The following is a 19,423-nucleotide window of genomic DNA, read 5'->3' as shown; positions in this document are numbered from 1 at the left end:
ACACAAGGACATTCAGAGACTTGTCCCGAAGCCACTCCTGCATTGTCTTGGACGTGTGCTTAGAGTCGTTGTCCTGTTGAAAGGTGAACCTTCGCCCCAGTCTGAGGTCCCTAATGTTCTGGCGTAGATTTTCATCCAGGAACTCTGTACTTTGCTCTGTTCATCTTTCCCTCGATTCTGACTAGTCTCCCAGTCCGTGCTGCTGAAAAAAATCCAAGCAGCATGATGCTGCCACCAACATGCTTCACCGTAGGGATGGTGCCAGGTTTCCTCCAGATGTGAAACTTGGCATTCAGGCCAAAGAGTTTAACCTTGGTTTCATCAGACCAGAGAATCTTGTTTCTCAAGGTCTGAGAGCCCTTTAGGTGATTTCTGGCAAATTCCACTCGTGCTGTCATGTGCCTTTACTGAGGAGTGGATTCCGTCTGGCCACTCTACCACAAAGGCCTGATTGGTGGAATGCTGCAGAGATGCTTTTCCTTCTGGAAGGTTCTCCTATCTCCGCAGAGGGACTCTGGAGCTCTGTCAGAGTGACCATCGGTTTCTTGGACACCTCCCTGACCAAGGGCCTTCTCCCCTGCTGCTCAGATTGGCCAGGCGGCCAGCTCTAGGAAGAGTCTTGGTGGTTCCAAAGTTCTCGCATTTAAGAATGACGGAGGCCACTGTGTATGTGGGGACCTTCAACGCTGCTGAAATTTCTTGATACCCTTCCCCAGATCTGTGCCTCGACAGTCTAGTCTCGGAGCTCTACGGACAGTTCCTTCGACCTCATGGCTTGGTTTTTCCTCTGACATGCACTGTCAACTGTGGGACCCTATGTAGACAGGTGTGTGTGTTTCCAAATCATGTCCAATCTATTGAATTTACAACAGGTGGACTCCAATGAAGTTGTACAAACATCTCAAGGATGATAAGTGGAAACGGGATGCACCTGAGCTCAATTTCGAGTCTCATTGCAAAGGTTCTGAATACTTATGTAAATAAGGTATTTCTTTTTTTTTATTGTTTTTTGCAAAAATCTCTTTGCTTTGTCATTATGGGCTATTGTATGTAGATTGATGAGTATTTTTTTTATTTAATCCATTTTAAACATGCTGTAAAGTATTGTTTTCTTTTTTAAAGTCAAGGGGTCTGAATACTTTCCGAATGCACTGTATCTACAATTTTGAACAAATGCACCTCAATAGCTAGCTTGTTTATCTAACTGTAACTGAAATAACATTAGCTAATGAGGCATTGTAGCAACTATTCTTCACGCCTCCGAAATTGAGTCGTAGAAAGGCTTAAAAGTTAACTAAATAGCTGGATAATACTGCAACAACTAAGCATGTGAGCTTATGCTAACCTAGCTAGCTAACTACAGTGACAAGTGGACAAGTTCAGTGTTGTTGCTTCTTTATTGAGCATATGTAATACTGCACAAATGAGGAAAGTAACTTCCTAGCTAACAACAAACATTCCTACAACTTTAAAGAATGTTCCCTTAGGAGTCGCAGGTATTTAAATAACATTTTTATTGGAATGTTAAATTGATGTGCAAGGAATTTTTCCATGAGACACATTCTCCTAATGTCAAATATAACTTACCCAGAACGTGCTTATCCATGTTCTCAGAACTTAAAATATGAATGTTCTACATATGTTTAATGGGATCGTTGCAAGAACATTCATGTGTCCAGTTCTCGGAAGGTTAGGAGAATATTCCATTAACGTCCTACCAAACATATACAGAATATGGTTGCCATGTTCTCAGAACATAAGATATTAATGTTATAGAACCCTCAGAAAACTGGACACATGACAGGTCTTGCAACTGTCTATTGCCTAGAACATTAATATATTGTTTTCTGTGACGATGGCAACCATGTTCTGTGTATGTTTTTTTTCACCTTTATTTAAAACCAGGTAAGCTAGTTGAGAACAAGTTCTCATTTACAACTGTGACCTGGCCAAGATAAAGCAAAGCAGTGTGACACAAACAACAACACAGAGTTACACATGGAATACACAAGCGTACAGTCAATAACACAATAGAAAATAAAGAAAGTCTATATACAGTGTGTGCAAATGGCGTGAGGAGGTAGGCAATAAATAGGCCATAGTAGCGAAGTAATTACAATTTACAGTGGGGGAAAAAAGTATTTGATCCCCTGCTGATTTTGTGCGTTTGCCCACTTACGAAGAAATGATCAGTCTATAATTTTAATGGTAGGTTTATTTGAACAGTGAGAGACAGAATAACAACAACAAAAATCCAGAAAAACGCATATCAAAAATGTTATAAAATGATTTGCATTTTAATGAGGGAAATAAGTATTTGACCCCTCTGCAAAACATGACTTAGTACTTGGTGGCAAAACCCTTGTTGGCAATCACAGAGGTCAGACGTTTCTTGTAGTTGGCCACCAGGTTTGCACACATCTCAGGAGGGATTTTGTCCCACTCCTTTTGCAGATCTTCTCCAAGTCATTAAGGTTGAGGCTGACGTTTGGCAACTCGAACCTTCAGCTCCCTCCACAGATTTTCTATGGGATTAAGGTCTGTAGACTGGCTAGGCCACTCCAGGACCTTAATGTGCTTCTTCTTGAGCCACTCCTTTGTTGCCTTGGCCGTGTGTTTTGGGTCATTTTCATGCTGGAATACCCATCCACGACCCATTTTCAATGCCCTGGCTGAGGGAAGGAGGTTCTCACCCAAGATTTGACGGTATATGGCCCCGTCAAATGATGCGGTGAAGTTGTCCTGTCCCCTTAGCAGAAAAACACCCCCAAAGCATAATGTTTCAGTCCTTCATGGCGTAGTGTGTTACCAATTGTTTTCTTGGTGACTATGGTCCCAGCTGCCTTGAGATCATTGACAAGATCCTCCTGTGTAGTTCTGGGCTGATTCCTCACCGTTGTCATGATCATTGCAACTCCACAAGGTGAGATCTTGCATGGTGCCCCAGGCTGAGGGATATTGACAGTTCTTTTGTTTCTTCCATTTGCGAATAATCGCACCAAATGTTGTCACCTTCTCACCAAGCTGCTTGGCGATGGTCTTGTAGCCCATTCCAGCCTTGTGTAGGTCTACAATCTTGTCCCTGACATCCTTGGAGAGCTCTTTGGTCTTGGCCATGGTGGAGAGTTTGGAATCTGATTGATTGATTGCTTCTGTGTACAGGTGTCTTTTATACAGGTAACAAACTGAGATTAGGAGCACTCCCTTTAAGAGTGTGCTCCTAATCTCAGCTCATTACCTGTATAAAAGACACCTGGGAGCCAGAAATCTTTCTGATTGAGAGGGGGTCAAATACTTATTTCCCTCATTAAAATGTAAATCAATTTAACATTTTTGACATGTGTTCTTCTGGATGTTTTTGTTGTTATTCTGTCTCTCACTGTTGAAATAAACCTACCAATAAAATTATAGACTGATCATTTCTTTGTCAGTGGGCAAACGTACAAAATCAGCAGGGGATCAAATACTTTTTCCCCCACTGTAGGTATTTGTAGTTGTCCACATATTCTAGGTCAGAATTGTCCAGGGTAGTGATGCTAGTCGGGTGGGCGGGCAGCGAATGTTTGAAAAGCATGCATTTGGTTTTACTAGCGTTTAAGAGCAGTTGGAGGCCACGGAAGGAGTGTTGTATGGCATTAAAGCTCTTTTGTAGGTTAGTTAACACTGTGTCCAAAGAAGGGCCAGATGTACACAGAATGGTGTTGTCTGCGTAGAGGTGGATCAGGGAATCACCCGCAGCAAGAGCGACATCATTGACATATACAGAGAAAAGAGTCGGCCCGAGAATTGAACCCTGTGGTACCCCCATTGAGACTGCCAGAGGTCCGGACAACAGGTCCTCCGATTTGACACACTGAACTCTGTCTGCAAAGTAGTTGGTGAACCAGGCGAGGCAGTCAATTGAGAATCCAAGGCTGTTGAGTCTGCCGATAAGAATGTGGTGATTGACAGAGTCAAAAGCCTTGACCAGGTCAATGAAGACGGCTGCACATTACTGTCTTTTATCGATGGCGGTTATGATATCGTTTAGGACCTTGAGCGTGGCTGAGGTGCATTTAAATATGACCCTGTGATGTTCTTCCACCATCCCCACACTCAGTTTGTGTGTTTGACATTTCTATTGATGGATTGGATTGCACATCGGAGAAGGTACGGTGGTATTCGAAATGGTCAGTGATCTGTTTATTAACTTGGCTTTCGAAGACTTTAGAGAGGCAGGGCAGGATGGATATAGGTCTATAACAGTTTGGGTCTAGAGTGTCAACCCCTTTGAAGACAGCTTTCCAATCTTTAAGGATCTCGGACAATACGAAAGAGAGGTTGAACAGACTGGTAATTGGGGTTGCAACAACGGCGGCGGATAATTTTAGAAAGAGAGGGTCCAGATTGTCTAGCCCAGCTGATTTGCAGCTCTTTCAGAACATCTGCTGTCTGGATTTGGGTGAAGGAGAAGCTGGGGAGGCTTGGGCAAGTAGCGGCAGGGGGGGTGGTGCTGTTGGCCGTGGTTGGGGTAGCCAGAAGGAAAGCATGGCCAGCCGTAGAGAAATGCTTCTTGAAATTTTCGATTATCATGGATTTATCGGTGGTGACCGTGTTACCTAGCCTCAGTGCAGTGGGCAGCTGGGAGGAGGAGCTCTTGTTCTCCATGGACTTTACAGTGTCCCGAAACATTTTGGAGTTAGAGCTACTGGATGCAAATTTCTGTTTGAAAAAGCTAACCTTGCTTTCCTGACTGACTGCGTGTATTGGTTCCTGACTTCCCTGAACAGTTGCATATCGCGGGGACTATCTGATGCTATTGCAGTCCGCCATAGGATGTTTTTGTGTTCACTCCAGTCAGGTCTGGAGTGAACCAAGGGCTATATATCTGTTCTTAGTTCAAATTGTTTTGAAAGGGGCATGCTTATTTAAGATGATGAGGAAATTACTTTTAAAGAACGACCAGGCATCCTTGACTGACGGGATGAGGTCAATATCCTTCCAGGATACCCGGGCCAGGTCGATTAGAAAGGCTTGCTCGCAGAAGTGTTTTAGGGAGCGTTTAACAGTGATGAGGGGTGGTCGTTTGACCGCGGGCCCATAGCGGATGCAGGCAATGAGGCAGTGATCGCTGAGATCCTGGTTGAAAACAGCAGAGGTGTATTTGGAGGGCAAGTTGGTCAGGATAATATCTATGAGGGTGCCCATGTTTATGAGTTTAGGGTTGTACCTGGTGGGTTCCTTAATGATTTGTGTGAGATTGAGGGCATCTAGCTTAGATTGTAGGACGGCCGGGGTGTTAAGCATATCCCAGTTTAGGTCACCTAACAGAACGAACTCTGATAGATGAGGTGAGGGGCAATCAATTCACATATGGTGTCCAGGGCACAGCTGGGAGCTGAGGGGGGTCTATAACAGGCGGCAACAGTGAGAGACTTATTTCTGGAGAGATTAATTTTTTTAATTAGAAGCTCGATCTGCTTGGGCATAGACCTGGAAAGTATGACAGAACTTTGCAAGCTATCTCTGCAGTAGATTGCAACTCCTCCCCTTTTGGCAGTTCTATCTTGATTGAAAATGTTGTAGTTGGGTATGGAGATCTCAGAATTGTTGGTGGCCTTCATAAGCCAGTATTCAGACACGGCAAGGACATCTGGGTTGGCGGAGTCTGCTAAAGCAGTGAGTAAAACAAAATTAGCGAGGAGGCTTCTTATGTTAACATGCATGAAACCAAGGCCTTTTCGATTACAGAAGTCAACAAATGAGAGTGCCTGGGGACACGCAGGGCCTGGGTTAACCCCCACATCACCTGAGTAACAGAGGAGGAGTAGGATGAGGGTACGGCTAAAGGCTATCAAAACTGGTCGTCTAGTGCATTGGGGACAGAGAAAAAAAGGAGCAGATTTCTGGGCGTGGTAGAATAGATTCAGGGCATAATGTGCAGACAGGGTTATGGTTGGGTTCCGGTACAGTGGAGGTAAGCCCAGGCACTGAGTGATGATAGAGGTTGCATCTCTGGACGTACTGGTTATACTGGGTGAGGTCACCGCATGTGTGGAGGGTGGGACAAAGGATGAATCTGAGGCATGTAGAGCGGGACTAGGGGCTCCACTGTAAACTAAAACAATGATAACTATCCTAAACAACAGTATACAAGGCATATTGACATTTGAGAGAGACATAAAACGAGGCATAAAGCAATAACAGGTGTTGATTGGGAGAGCTATCTAAGACAGCAACGGGTAAGACAACAACAGCTAATCAGCTAAGACAACAACAACAACAGGTAAAATGGTGATGAATGGGCTGAGTGGGTTGGTTAACTACACACAGGGCCTGAGTTCAGGGCTAGGGCCAACAGATAAACAAATAAATTAATCAAAATGGAGCACCGTGATAAATGAACCGTCCAGCAGGCATCAGCTATGTAGCCAAGTGATCATAGGGTCCAGTGAACAACAATCGATGGAACAGGGAAGCCACGGGGTAGTCGTTACTACGCTAGCATGCGGGAGACACAGCGTTTAAAGTTAGCAGGCCAGGGTAAGTAGAAGCGTCAGCTCCGACGTCCGGCAATGGCTGGTTGAGGGCACAGCGGATGGAATTACGTTTGCGGACCAGTCGTGGTGGTACGGCGGGGCGCCGTGTCGACGAAGGGTCCGGGCCAGAAGGCGAAAGAGGTATTGTAGTTGTAGTAATTTTGTTTTCTACCCGGGAGATGTGCCTGGCTTGCGGCTAACTGGTGCTAGCTTCGGGGCAGGGGCTTTTGCCACTATAGCCACTCGGTAGCAGCTAGCTAGCAGCGATGATCTGCTGTAAAGGTCCAGAGCTTACAGCAAGTATCCGGTGGAGTAGTGGATTCTAGCCGTGTCCGGGAGGCAATGGCTGGGTAGCCGGGTGATCACAGAGTAGGCCAGGATGTGGACCTGGCTCAGGGCTAGCTTCGAGGCTGGGTCACTCGGTGGCAGCTAGCTAGCTGTGATGATCAGGAGTAATGGTCCAGGGTTTACGGCAGGAATCCAGCGTTGTAGTGGAGAAAAACAGTCCGAGACTGGTAGATATTATCCAGGCTAAAAACGGTTGGTGCCTGTGCAGTGGCTAACAATGACTAAATAGGTAGTAGCTAATTAGCTGGTTAGCTTCTGATGGCTAGTTCTGATGGAGGTTCTGCCCATAAGGTCAAAAAAAAATGCGGATCCGTGTCACATTGAGTGAGGTGGGTTACCGGAAGGTATATTTAATTTAAAAATAGAAAAGAGACTGAAAATAAATTGTTTGGTGGAACATTGATTGAATATTCCCATAACCCTCCGGTAATTTGATACATGATGATGGATTGCGGTTTCTCCTTGTCCACTGAGTGCTTTTAGGGTAAGGAAGCAAATATGAAATGTTGTAATTTGCCGACCTGGGTTCAAATACATGTGTGTTTGAGTATCTGGTATTTTAAATGCTTTTCAAATACACAGCCCAAAACTTTTGAGTATTTGAATGGTTATTTTTTTAAACCAAATAGTCTAGCAAATTGTATTAGAAAGTATTTTCAAAAACCTATTTCAAATACAATATATTTTCAAATACATGGAAGTGTATTTGAGTATTTTCAAACAGTTTCCAAGTGTATTTTTACTACTTATATTCAACTACTTTTTAAATATTCAACTACTTTTCATTTCAAATAAAATATATCTGAATACTTATTTTGAAATGTAATTGAGATTACCAGGTCTGGAAATTTGGATGAACAATCTCTTTAAGAAATGAGGGACTTTAAGTATTACCAGATGCCAGTCTGGAGTACGAGCGAGAGCGTAGGGAGCCATTTTCTCTGGCAATAGCCGTGGGGATATCAGGCTGCGAGACCGTCTTGTCTTTCTTGCTGCCTCTGGTTAGGCCCCAACGGTCCCATCGGGACCTACGTTCACCCTCTGCCCCTGCCAGAGGGAACAAACATAACAAAGTTAAATCAACAGAAATAGTAACAAAGAAAAAAAGGGATGATAGCACACACAGGGAAGCGTGTTTACTAAGATTTACTTTTTCTTGTATCTCAGTATGCAAGAACAAAGGTTTGGTTGGGGAAGGGGGTGGGAGGGTTTGCATAATTGTAAAAAAATTCTTATTACATTCTTAGTACCACTCCAGAATAGTGACATTGTCTCTGTACTAGTGATAATACACCCTTTAATTGGTAAAGTTTGGTTTTGTCTAATTCTGCTCAGTAATCATCTTAAAATGAAACATATATGACCTTTTCAGCTGTAGGGGGAACATGTTCATTCTAAAGAAACGTTATTTATATGTTGGTAGAAGTCTCGTACCCTTTGATGCTGTCTCCAACTTGACGCTGGACATGGACTCCAGGGAATCTGAGGAGGCTCCGGTGCCCGACTGAGAAACCAGCTGGTTCTGAGGGACACTGGGTCCAGCCATATTCTTCAGGCTACGTCCCTCTGAAGTCGACCTGCGCAGAATAGAGAACAGGGGTGTCTTCTTGCTCTCTGGTTTGTTGGCTTCCCTCTCCTCCGCCGCTACCCTCCTCTCCTCCGAGGCACTGCGGATCCTCATGGATATTCCGGACACCGTCGACTCAATCTTCCTGCGCATGGCCATGACTGGCGACTCGTTGGGCTTCTTTGGCTCCTTGACCTCCTGTTCCACCTCGGCTTCAATTCCCCCATCCATCCTCATCATCTCCACCTCCTTTCTCTCCTGGGAATGGGATCCTCTTCGGCCGGGGAGAGCCCAGGAAAGCCGACGCCTGGGAGCCACCGGTTCTTCCTCATTTGGCTTTTCTACCTTGCGTTCGGCTGACGGAGTCCTCTTGAGGCGCATGGAGAGCCTTCTCATAAAACCTTGGTCCTTCTGGGCCTCGCGGAGATCCTGCACCGACTTGGATTTCTCCTCTAGTCTCCTGGGGACAAACTCAAGTGGCGCTCCAACGGGCCCAGGACGGTATACATCTTCGCCTGACTCGGCAGAGTCCAAAGAGGCTACTTGTTTCTCCTCAGGCTTTGACCAGTTGAGAAGCTTTAGGCCTCGAATGACGGAAGAGTCACGCTTTTTGAACCGTGCCTTGAATATTTCCTCCGAGGCAATGTCCTGGAGGTTTAGTCCCCCTGGCGAGAGCTCATGTTGGGGCGTGGAGCACGGGGAACCCTTGGGTGGACTCATTTCCTTGGGCTCAGGGGATGCCACCCTTGAAAAGACAGCAGGGTGTTCCCCTGGTGTAGATAGCAGAGTTACTGGCTTTGATGGGTCAGGGACAGTTGTAGATGTGGGTATTAATGTTGATGCTGGAAATGTGGCTTGTGCAAGGACTGGAACAACTACAGGGGTGGAGTCTGCTAATGGGGGGCTAACTAGGGGCTGAAGCGAGGGGACCATGATGGTTTGCATTATGCTAGCATACGCAGAGGTCCTACCGTCTGGGAGCACAGTAAGGGCAGGTGGAGATGGAGCCACGTACGTAGGTGGAAAGGGAGTCACAACATTATCTGGTGCCCTTGAAAATGCTGCTGCTGGCGTGACCCTTATGGAGCTTGTAGTAATGACCATCTCAGAAGATTTTACTGGTGCCTTCACTTCTTCTTCTACTTCTACTTCTTTGACTTCTTTTTGTACTTCTTTGTGTTTTTCTTTAACTTCTCTAGCTTTCGGTTCATGTACAGGAACAGTCTCTTTTTCCTCAATCTCTTCTTTCTCTTCCTCCATTGGTTCCTCTAATTTAAGAACCCTCACATGAAGGCTAGGCTCCCTCCAAGTAGGGATAGGCTCCCTCAGATCCACGTACTCTGGTTCAATCATTGCTTCTTCTGACATGCTCATGTTCTTCTCTGAGAAGCCACCTGTGTTCGATCTCTGATCTGCATTACTGTCTGTGGTCACACCATCAATTTTTTTGCCAATGGACTCCACAGTCTTAATCTCTTTGTCCTCCATCTTGGTTGTTGTCTCCTGTTCCCCTGGCTCTGGGCTTGGTAAGGGAAGTTTAGGGGAAGGTTCCCTGGGAGTCACAGGGCGGGAGTCATTCTTGAATGGATCAGTGAGAGCAGACATGGATATGGCCTCCTTGAGTCTTCGCTCCTCTATCTGCGGGATCTCCAGTGGCTCCCCGGACCGTCTGTGCAGAGGAATGGGCTCTGCATCATCTCCTTGACTGAAGGAGGCGCTCTTGCGAAGCAGTTTGGGTTTGAGCTCGTCTTCTCCCGGCTGGTCGCTGGAAGCTGACCTGGTTAACGGGGGAACCCCTAAGCGGGGGGCGTGCGAGTAGCGTTCCAGTGACAACCGCTGCTTTCCATCGTCCATGCCCAGAGTCTCCAGCAGGGGTCCTCGCAGGCCGCTCATCTTCTTGTCTACAGAGCCGCCTCGAAGTAGCCTCTGCCGCATCAGCTCCAGTTTGAGAGCATAGTCCTCCTGACTCAGAGGCCCTGGGCTTGTGCTCCTCCTAGGCAGCTCCATGGATACTGTCTTTTTGAGGACTCGCCGGCCCCTTTCCAGAGTTTCCTCTTCTGCGCCCTCTTCTGGTACTAGGTGGAGTAGCAGCGCGCTGTCGGCAGAGCCCCCTCTACGCAGCGGCCCCCTTCTGGTTCCTCCCTCTGGCTTATCTGACTCCAAGCTCAAGCCTCTGCACAAGGGTCTTCTTGCCTTCTCAGATACTTGCACCAACTCTGCAGGAGCCTCCTCATCCGAAGACCCCTTGTCATTTTCTAGCGTTGACCTTTTCCTGGCGTGGCCTCTACCTGCGGAATCTCCTGCGTCTTTCTCTCTCCCCGTGGTTTCACTCACCATCTTCTGTTGGCCATGAGCGACTGCTGATCCTGGTCTGTCAATGGGGCCATTTGGCCTGCATGTGCCTTCCTGATCGTCCGGGATCTCATTCAGAGACCTTCTTGATCCGGAGAACTCCATGGTGAGTGGCATTGGAATGAAGGGCAGCTCGTCAATATCTTCGTCGGAGTCAGAGGACGATGATGGTGGGGGTGAGCCCTCTTTGAGGTGTCGGGGAACAGCGATGGAGATGTGGCTGGATGAGTCGTTCAGCAACTCAGGGATGGACCTCATTACCATTTTGGATTTGTAGCTGATAAGGGACCGCTGAAAAGATGGACATAAACAAAAATTAGACTGAATCAGAATTGTATAATAATAATAACTTAAAAAACTCTGACAGATCCCTTACCTGCCACTTTCGGCGAGATACAAACTTCTTGAGGGCCTCTGTGCTTATGGACTTCCCCTTGGTAAGGGTCTTTATGAAAAAATTAAAACAGAATAGATTAGCATATATTACTCCGTAATTTTGAAATTGCTCAATATCTTACCAAATTATATGACGGGGGATCTCAAGTTAGAACAGAGCCCTAAAGTTATACGTCACACATGAGTCCATAGTCAAAGTTCACATGCCTCACCTTGAACCATGGATGACGGAGACACTCCTGTGTATCAGGCCTACTAAAGGGATGACATGATACCATTTCACATTAGATTTCTAGTTTGTCTTAAGAAGCCCACACATGTATAAGAACAGAGGAAACATCCTAAAGACGAATCCTATCTTGACATCCGTAACTAAAATTGTCTGGAACATTGACAATTAAATCAAATGCATGATTTACATGACATTCTGAGTAGCACATGGACATCTCAAGTTTTGGACTGAACATGTTAAAACCTATAGGTTTCACTTACAGTCTGTCTGCCACCAGCAGTTTGATGATGAATCCCTTGGCTTCACGGCACAGGTCAGCGAACATACTCTCCTCAAAAGCCACATTGTAGTTCCTGATATTGAGCACGGAGCTGCGGTCATTTTCTCCAGCAAACGGAGATACTCCAGTCAAGCTGAAATGCAGAAACACCTGTTAACTTCTCTTTCTCACTAATTGTTCACTGATTCTAGAGCCATGTTCCAATATTATTACTGGTCCATGAGGGGGCAAATATGGCCTTTTTGATAGGGTCTCTAATAGTAATTAAAATAGGAATGAATAGGTACTTATGTGGTGTTTATTTATCCATTTGGCTTGTAGCATGCATGTGCATAATAATTCCATGCTTAAATTGTGATTATTCATCTTATGAATCAACGATTGGTTTTGTAATCACTGCATAGACACTATATTTAAGACAGATTCAATGTGTACCTACCACAGATATGTGATGACTCCAATCGGCCTGGGAAGAGAAAGAAGAGAATTAGAGAGGATCCATTTGTGATAGGAATCAAGTTTTAAACACTTTCATGGCCTCCAGCATTTTTACCAGATGTCAGTTGCCTTGGATACAGGAGTTTGGTTGACAATTTCTGGAGCAACAAATTCTGGTGTGCCGTATTTGCAGTATTGAGCCTCGTCGGGTGTGAGCTCCATGGCATTGCCGAAATCACAGATGCGGATCTGATCACCATGGGGGTCTGCCATGAGTATGTTATCAGGCTAGGGAGGAAACCCAAAGATAAGGTCAGAGTTCAGAATAAAGACCAGTGTTCATAGTCAAAAGAGTTCAGAATAAAGACCAGTGTTCATAGTCAAAACATTGTTTTTGACCAAATGTATGCATTGATATTGTCTAAATGCACACTTGCAATAAACAAAAACACAGTACCAACCAGAATATCTTGTGAGATATCTTTAAGGCCAGGCCGAACACCCTAATAGGGATATTTTGTTATATCGCAATCAACTTCTACAATTTTTTTAGAAAAATGTTAAAATACACGCATTTTGTGATATACCACGCAAATACATTTTTCTGGCCACTGGATGAAGTCAGACTAAATAGTTTAATTTTTATTTCTTTAAGACACTCCAGGATACATATTTTTGTAATATTTCTACAGTATCTGTAAAATAATAAAGACATTTTTGGTGCATTTTTCCAAATTAAATATCTAAAATAAAAAATGTACACCATATCAACAACTTCCTCTGGGCAAGTCGGTTGAATATATCTAAGGATAACCACACCTAATTTGGTGAATGCGGATGCTTCTGAAGCAGAGAAAAAGTTGGCTTGTGGGAAGTGTCGGACTTTGGTAAATGGCAGTTAAAGACAAACACACTGAATTAAGACTAGCAAATGCCAGAAGCCTATTTAGACCCACTTACCGTCTCTTCCATGCTCCTCCCAAGTGGGTGTGACACCTACTCCTGTTGCCTGCTGCACTGCTGCTTGGACTCCACCTGGCGATCTGTTCACCATCTGCCCTAGCCCGCCTCCCGCTGTCTGGTACAGGTACCCCCACTACACTCCCCCCTCTCTCCCGAGCTTTCGCTCGCCTCCAGCACACATGCACTGTTGGGGCGAGTAACTCTGAACTTACAATGGCTGGCCCCAAGTCGTTATATATCTTTTTTTCTTGTGCATTTTTCTATTCGCCTCCTGACTCCTGCATGCTTTGTTGACTACGAACTTTCTTTACCCAACCGTTCCCACACTCGGGACTCTCTATTGGTTACACGGACTGTTGGCCTCCCATCCTATTCTAACCACCCCTCGCCGGCTTTGTATTCATGTTACCTGATGAAATTGCTGTACAATATGATCTTGTTGCCATCTGATGCACATTCAGATGTCATAAATCAGCACTGCAGAGCTCTTCCTGTCCTATGCCGTGCCTTGATTGTATTACTGTTGATGATATCTGGAAATGTGCATGTACAGTACACCCTGGCCCATCTACTGTTGCTAGCCCCAATTCTGACTTGTGCTCTGATATCTACTTCACTGATTTCTGCTCTCGTAAAAGCCTGGGTTTTCTGCACGTTAACACTAGAAGCTTATTACTGAAAATGGATCAATTGAAAGTGTGGGTTCACAGCTTCAATCCAAATGTGTTGGTCATTACTGAGACGTGGTAAAGGAAGAGTGTTTTAAATACTGACTTTAACCTTTCTGTTTATAACCTTTTTCGGCATGACATAACCTTTTTCCCCTCTTCAAAGGGGAGATACTCTAGACCCAAACTGTTATAGACCTATATCCATCCTGCCCTGCCTTTCTAAAATCTTCTAAAGCCAAATTAACAAACAGATCATCGACCATTTCGAATCCCACCATACCTTCTCTGCTATGCAATCAGGTTTCCGAGCTGGTCATGGGTGCACCTCAGCCATGGTCAAGGTCCTAAACAATAACATAACCGCCATCGATAAAAGACAATACTGTGCAGCCGTCTTCATCGACCTGGCCAAGGCTTTCGACTCTGTCAATCACCACATTCTTATCGGCAGACTCAATAGCCTTGGATTCTCAAATGACTGCCTCGCCTGGTTCACTAACTACTTCTCAGATAGAGTTCAGCGTGTCAAATTGGACGGCCTGTTGTCCGGACCTCTGGCTGTCTCTAAGGGGGTGCCACAGGGTTCAATTCTCAGGCCAAATCTTTTATCTGTATACATCAATGATGTCGCTCTTGCTGCTGGTGATTCTCTGATCCACCTCTACGCAGACGACACCATTCTGTATACATCTGGCCCTTCTTTGGACACTGTGCTAACAAACCTCCAAACGAGCTTCAATGCCATACAACACTCCTTCCGAGGCCTCCAACTGTGTTTAAATGCAAGTAAAACTAAATGCATGCTCTTCAACCGATTGCTGCCCACACCTGCCCGCCGACTATCATCACTAATTTGGATAGTTCTGACTTAGAATATGTGGACAACTACAAATACCTAGGTGTCTGGTTAGACTGTAAACTCTCCTCCCAGGCTCACATTATGCATCTCCAATCCAAAATAAAATCTAGAATCGTCTTCCTATTTCACAACAAAGCCTCCTTCACTCATGTTGCCAAACATACCCTCGTAAAACTGTCTATCCTACCGATCCTTGACTTCGGCGATGTCATTTACAAAATAGCCTCCAACACTCTACTGAGCAAATTGGATGTAGTCTATCACAGTGCCATCCGTTTTGTCACCAATGCCCCATATACTACCCACTACTGCGACCTGTATGCTCTCGTTGGCTGGCCCTCACTTCATATTCGTCGCCAAACCCACTTGCGCCAGGTCATCTTTAAGGCTTTGCTAGGTAAAGCCCCACCTTATCTCAGCTCAATGGTCACCATAGCAACACCCACCAGTAGCACGCACTCCAGCAGGTATATTTCACTGGTCACCCCCAAAGCCAACACTTCCTTTGGGCGCCTTTCCTTCCAGTTCTCTGCTGCCAATGACTGGAACGAGTTGCAAAAATCACTGAAGCTGGAGTCTTATCTCCCTCTATAACTTTGAGCATCAGCTGACAGAGCAGCTTACCGATCACTGTACCTGTACACAGCCAATCTGTAAATAGCACACCCAACTACCTCATCCCCATATTGTTACTTATCCTCTATCTCTTTCGCACCCCAGTATCTCTACTTGCACATCTATCACTCCAGTGTTAATTCTAAATTGTCATTATTTTGCCTCCGTGGCTTATTTATTTCCTTACCTCCCTACTCTTCTACATTTGCACACACTGTACATAGATTTTTCTTTGTGTTATCGACTGTACGTTTGTTTATGTGTAACTCTGTGTTGTTGTTTTTGTCGCACTGCTTTTCTTTATATTGGCCAGGTTGCAGTTGTAAATGAGAACTTGTTCTCAACTGGCCTACCTGGTTAAATAAAGGTTCAATAAAATACATAATTAAATGCAGACCAGTTTGTAGCATTTTCTATGAAATGGGCTTCGGAATTATGTGGAATGCAATGTAGTGAGCTTTGAAATTACAGATGTATGTCCATTTTAAAGTGGTTAAAATTCATTGAAATGTTAATGACAGTAGTATGATAAACTAAATAAAATATATATTTTTGACATTTTTATGTTTACTCTTTGAAAAAACTAATATTATTGGACTAAAATACCAGCAAATCTCAAAATTGATAGGTAGATGCAAAAATGTTATTTCAGCCTGAGGTGCCTGGCCTTAAACCTCTTTGAACTAAAAACATGTTTACCTTGATATCCAGATGGACGATATTTTGATGGTGAAGGTAGTCCACACCCTCCAACAGCTGTCTCATACAAGAGCGGATCTGCAGGTATACCAAGTATAGGGATATGTTACTGTCATTATGTTACATTTTGTAAAGATATTATGGAAGACAAATTCTTGTACAATAATAGAAACAGGGTGGTTTGATCATATCAAGTGTTACCCAAGGTCCCACTTATTCCTGTAAAAGTGTGTGGATTTACTTGGTTGTCTTCGTTTGATAATAATTCTTGGTGCCACATTGGTACAGACGAGTTCAAGGATCTTACAATAGGGGTCACTGTTTCTCATGATCTCATAATTAAGTGTCCTCGAAGCACACAGTAACAAACTCACGTCCGACTCCATCACTGTAGATTTCTTTGTAAACCTCTCCAGAAGCTCCTCGTTGCATCTTTATGCATTGATCAAGGAGATTTATGACACTGGAAATACTTCATAATTATGACAGGAGATGAATTTCGGAAAGAAATATGCAAACACAGGAATGTGAGTGTGTCTGTGCATGTGTGTCTACTAAAAATAAAGACTGTTATACCTTCCATTTTCCCCACTTTTCAAGTCAAATGGAATACTTAATCTGTGTAAAAAGCACCAGTGACTATGAACTCTGAAAAGGATACATCTCTGTGACAATGATGACTGCATTCTTCTTCTCAAAGGCATCATGGAAATACAGGACTCTCTCGTGGTCCAGCCCAGACAGCAGATTCATCTCTCTCAGGGCAGAGGCCTTCCTCTTGGCTCGGGCAGATATGAACTTGGCAGCATACTCTTTTTTCCCCACTTTCTGCGTCACTCGTTTTGCGTAGGAGAAAGCTCCTCTAAAAAAATATTTTTATTGATTAGGATGCAACATTTTACAATCACTTTCATGCAAAAGCATTAACCAACAATTTCTAAACAGTGAATAAACACATATTTCATTATTTATAAGCATTACTTCATAATTAGAACATTTACAAGGAAATAGTTATTACAATTAATGCAAAATTAGGAATTGATTTGTTGGTTTTACATATACATATAGTACCAGTCAAAAGTTTGGACACACCTAGTCATTCAAGGGTTTTTCTTTATTTTTACTATTTTACATTGTAGAATAGTAGTGAAGACATGAAAACTACTAAATAACACATATGGAGTCATGTAGTTAAACAAATCAAAATGTATTTTATATTTGAGATTCTTCAAAGTAGCCACCCTTTGCCTTGATGACAGATTTGCACAATCTTGGCATTCTCTCAACCAACTTCATGAGGTAGTCACCTGGAATGCCTTTCAAATAACAGGTGTGCTTTGTTAAAAGTTAATTTGTGGAATTTCTTTCCATCAGTTGTGTTGTGACAAGGTAGGGGTGGTATAAAGCCATATTTTATAAAAGTCCATATTATGGCAAGAACAGATCAAATAAGCAAAGAGAAAGACAGTCTATCATTACTTTACATTCATTAGATTAAGTTCAGTCATTTCGGAACATTTCAAGAAGTTTCTCCAAGTGCAGTCGCAAAAACCATCAAGAGCTATGATGATACTGGTTTTCATGAGGACCACCACAGGAAAGGAAGACCCAGAGTTACCTCTGCCTCAGAGGAAAAGTTAATTAGCGTTACCAGCCTTATAAATTGCAGCCCAAATAAATGCTTTACAGAGTTCAAGTAACAGACACATCAACATCAACTGTTCAGAGGAGACTGTGTGAAATCAGGCAAAGAAACCACTACTGAAGGACAACAATAATAAGAAGAGACTTGCTTGGGCCAAGAAACACGAGCAATGGACATTAGAACAGAGGAAATCTGTCCTTTGGTCTGATGAGTCCAAATTTGAGATTTTTTGTTCCAACCGTGTCTTTGTGAGTCGCAGTGTAGGTGAATGGATGATCTCCGCATGTGTGGTTCCCACCGTGAAGCATGGAGGAGGGGGTGTGGGGGTGCTTTGCTGGTGACACTGTCTGTGATTTATTTAGAATTCAAGGTACACTTAACCAGCAGGGATACCACAACATTCTGCAGCGATACGCCATCCCATCTGGTTTGTGCTTAGTGGGACTATCATTTGTTTTTCAACAGGACAATGACCCAACACACCTCTAGGCTGTGCAAGGGCTATTTGACCAAGAAGGAGAGTGATGGAGTGCTGCATCAGATGACCTGGCCTCTACAATAACCTGACCTCAACCCAATTAAGATGGTTTGGGATGATTTGGACTGCAGAGTGAAGGAAAAGCAGCCAACAAGTGCTCAGCATATGTGGGAACCCAAGACTGTTGGAAAAGCATTCCAGGTGAAGTTGGTTGAGAGAATGTCAAGAGAGTGCAAGGCAAAGGGTGGCTACTTTGAAGAATCTCAAATAAAAATATATTTTGATTTGTTTAACTACATAATTCCATATGTGTTATTTCATAGTTTTGATGTCTTCACTACTATTCTACAAGGTAGAAAATAGTAAAAATAAATAAAAACCCTTGAGTGAGTAGGTGTGTTCAAATTTTGACTGGTACTGTATATATACATACACTGATTGCACAAAACATTAGGAGCACCTTCCTAATATTGAGTTGCACCCTCTTGTGCACTTCAGAACAGCCTTAATTCATTGAGGCATGGACTCTATAAGGTATCAAGCGTTCCACAGGGATGCTGGCCCATGTTGACTCCAATGCTTCCCACAGTTGTGTCAAGAAGGCTGGATGTCCTTTGGGTGGTGGACCATTCTTGATACACACAGGAAAACCCAGCAGTGTTTCAGTTCTTGACACACTCAAACTAGTGCGCCTGGCACCTACTACCATAACACATTCAAAGGCACTTCAATCTTTTGTCTTGGCCATTCACCCTTTGAACGGCACATATCCAAAATTCATGTTTCAACTGTCTCAAGGCTTAAAAATCTTTTTTTAACGTCTCCTACCCTTCATCTACACTGATTGAAGTGGATTTAAGTGACAATAAGGAATCATAGCTTTCACCTCGATTCACCTGGTCAGTCTATGTCATGGAAAGAGCAGGTGTTCCTAATGTTCTGTACACTCAGTGTATGTATATGTATGTGTATATATATTTCTTCTTCCTAGCTTTCTTTACAAACTGGTGCCTCACCTCCCGATTTCCTTGTGGATGTCATAGTAGTCAGTCAGCCGGCGCATCTTCCTGAGAATGGTCTCCTCGTCCTCCATTGAATCCTCCTTGTCATCTCTAACTGCAAGGTAACGCAAAAGTGAGGACACACAATTACAATGTAGCCTAATTACAGGCCGATATGCCATAGTATTCTGGGCCTGAGTTAATCACATTCCCAACCTTTAATTTACATCAGCCTCTGCATACTGTAGCTGCATCTCAACAATCTGACTAATAAGTGTCCTTGGTGAGTGGTATGAGGTGCAAGCAGTGGGTCAGTTTCAGAGAAATCTGCCTAAGCAATAATGAATGGACATTTCACTCC

At 43.9% G+C, this 19,423-nt stretch overlaps 1 protein-coding gene across 3 annotated transcripts in view; it reads right to left on the bottom strand.

Moving 5' to 3' along the window:
- The window catches only part of spegb (striated muscle enriched protein kinase b), a 125,450-nt gene that overhangs the window by 13,379 nt on the left and 92,648 nt on the right, over nucleotides 1–19,423 (bottom strand). For all 3 annotated transcript variants that reach the window (XM_029710821.1, XM_029710823.1, XM_029710824.1), the window contains 11 exons: nucleotides 19,078–19,177; nucleotides 16,600–16,800; nucleotides 16,313–16,370; nucleotides 15,939–16,016; nucleotides 12,247–12,419; nucleotides 12,133–12,159; nucleotides 11,674–11,826; nucleotides 11,394–11,436; nucleotides 11,162–11,230; nucleotides 8,301–11,076; nucleotides 7,761–7,913 (listed from right to left, as the gene is read on the bottom strand). In XM_029710821.1, coding sequence (XP_029566681.1) covers nucleotides 7,761–7,913; nucleotides 8,301–11,076; nucleotides 11,162–11,230; nucleotides 11,394–11,436; nucleotides 11,674–11,826; nucleotides 12,133–12,159; nucleotides 12,247–12,419; nucleotides 15,939–16,016; nucleotides 16,313–16,370; nucleotides 16,600–16,800; nucleotides 19,078–19,177 — 3,831 coding nt within the window. The remainder of the gene's footprint in view (nucleotides 1–7,760; nucleotides 7,914–8,300; nucleotides 11,077–11,161; nucleotides 11,231–11,393; nucleotides 11,437–11,673; nucleotides 11,827–12,132; nucleotides 12,160–12,246; nucleotides 12,420–15,938; nucleotides 16,017–16,312; nucleotides 16,371–16,599; nucleotides 16,801–19,077; nucleotides 19,178–19,423) is intronic.

Source organism: Salmo trutta, chromosome 24, assembly GCF_901001165.1.
Source record: "Salmo trutta chromosome 24, fSalTru1.1, whole genome shotgun sequence".
Taxonomy (NCBI): domain Eukaryota; kingdom Metazoa; phylum Chordata; class Actinopteri; order Salmoniformes; family Salmonidae; genus Salmo; species Salmo trutta.
Note: the sequence above shows the minus strand (reverse complement) of the source record. Positions and strands in the feature narration are given on the sequence as shown.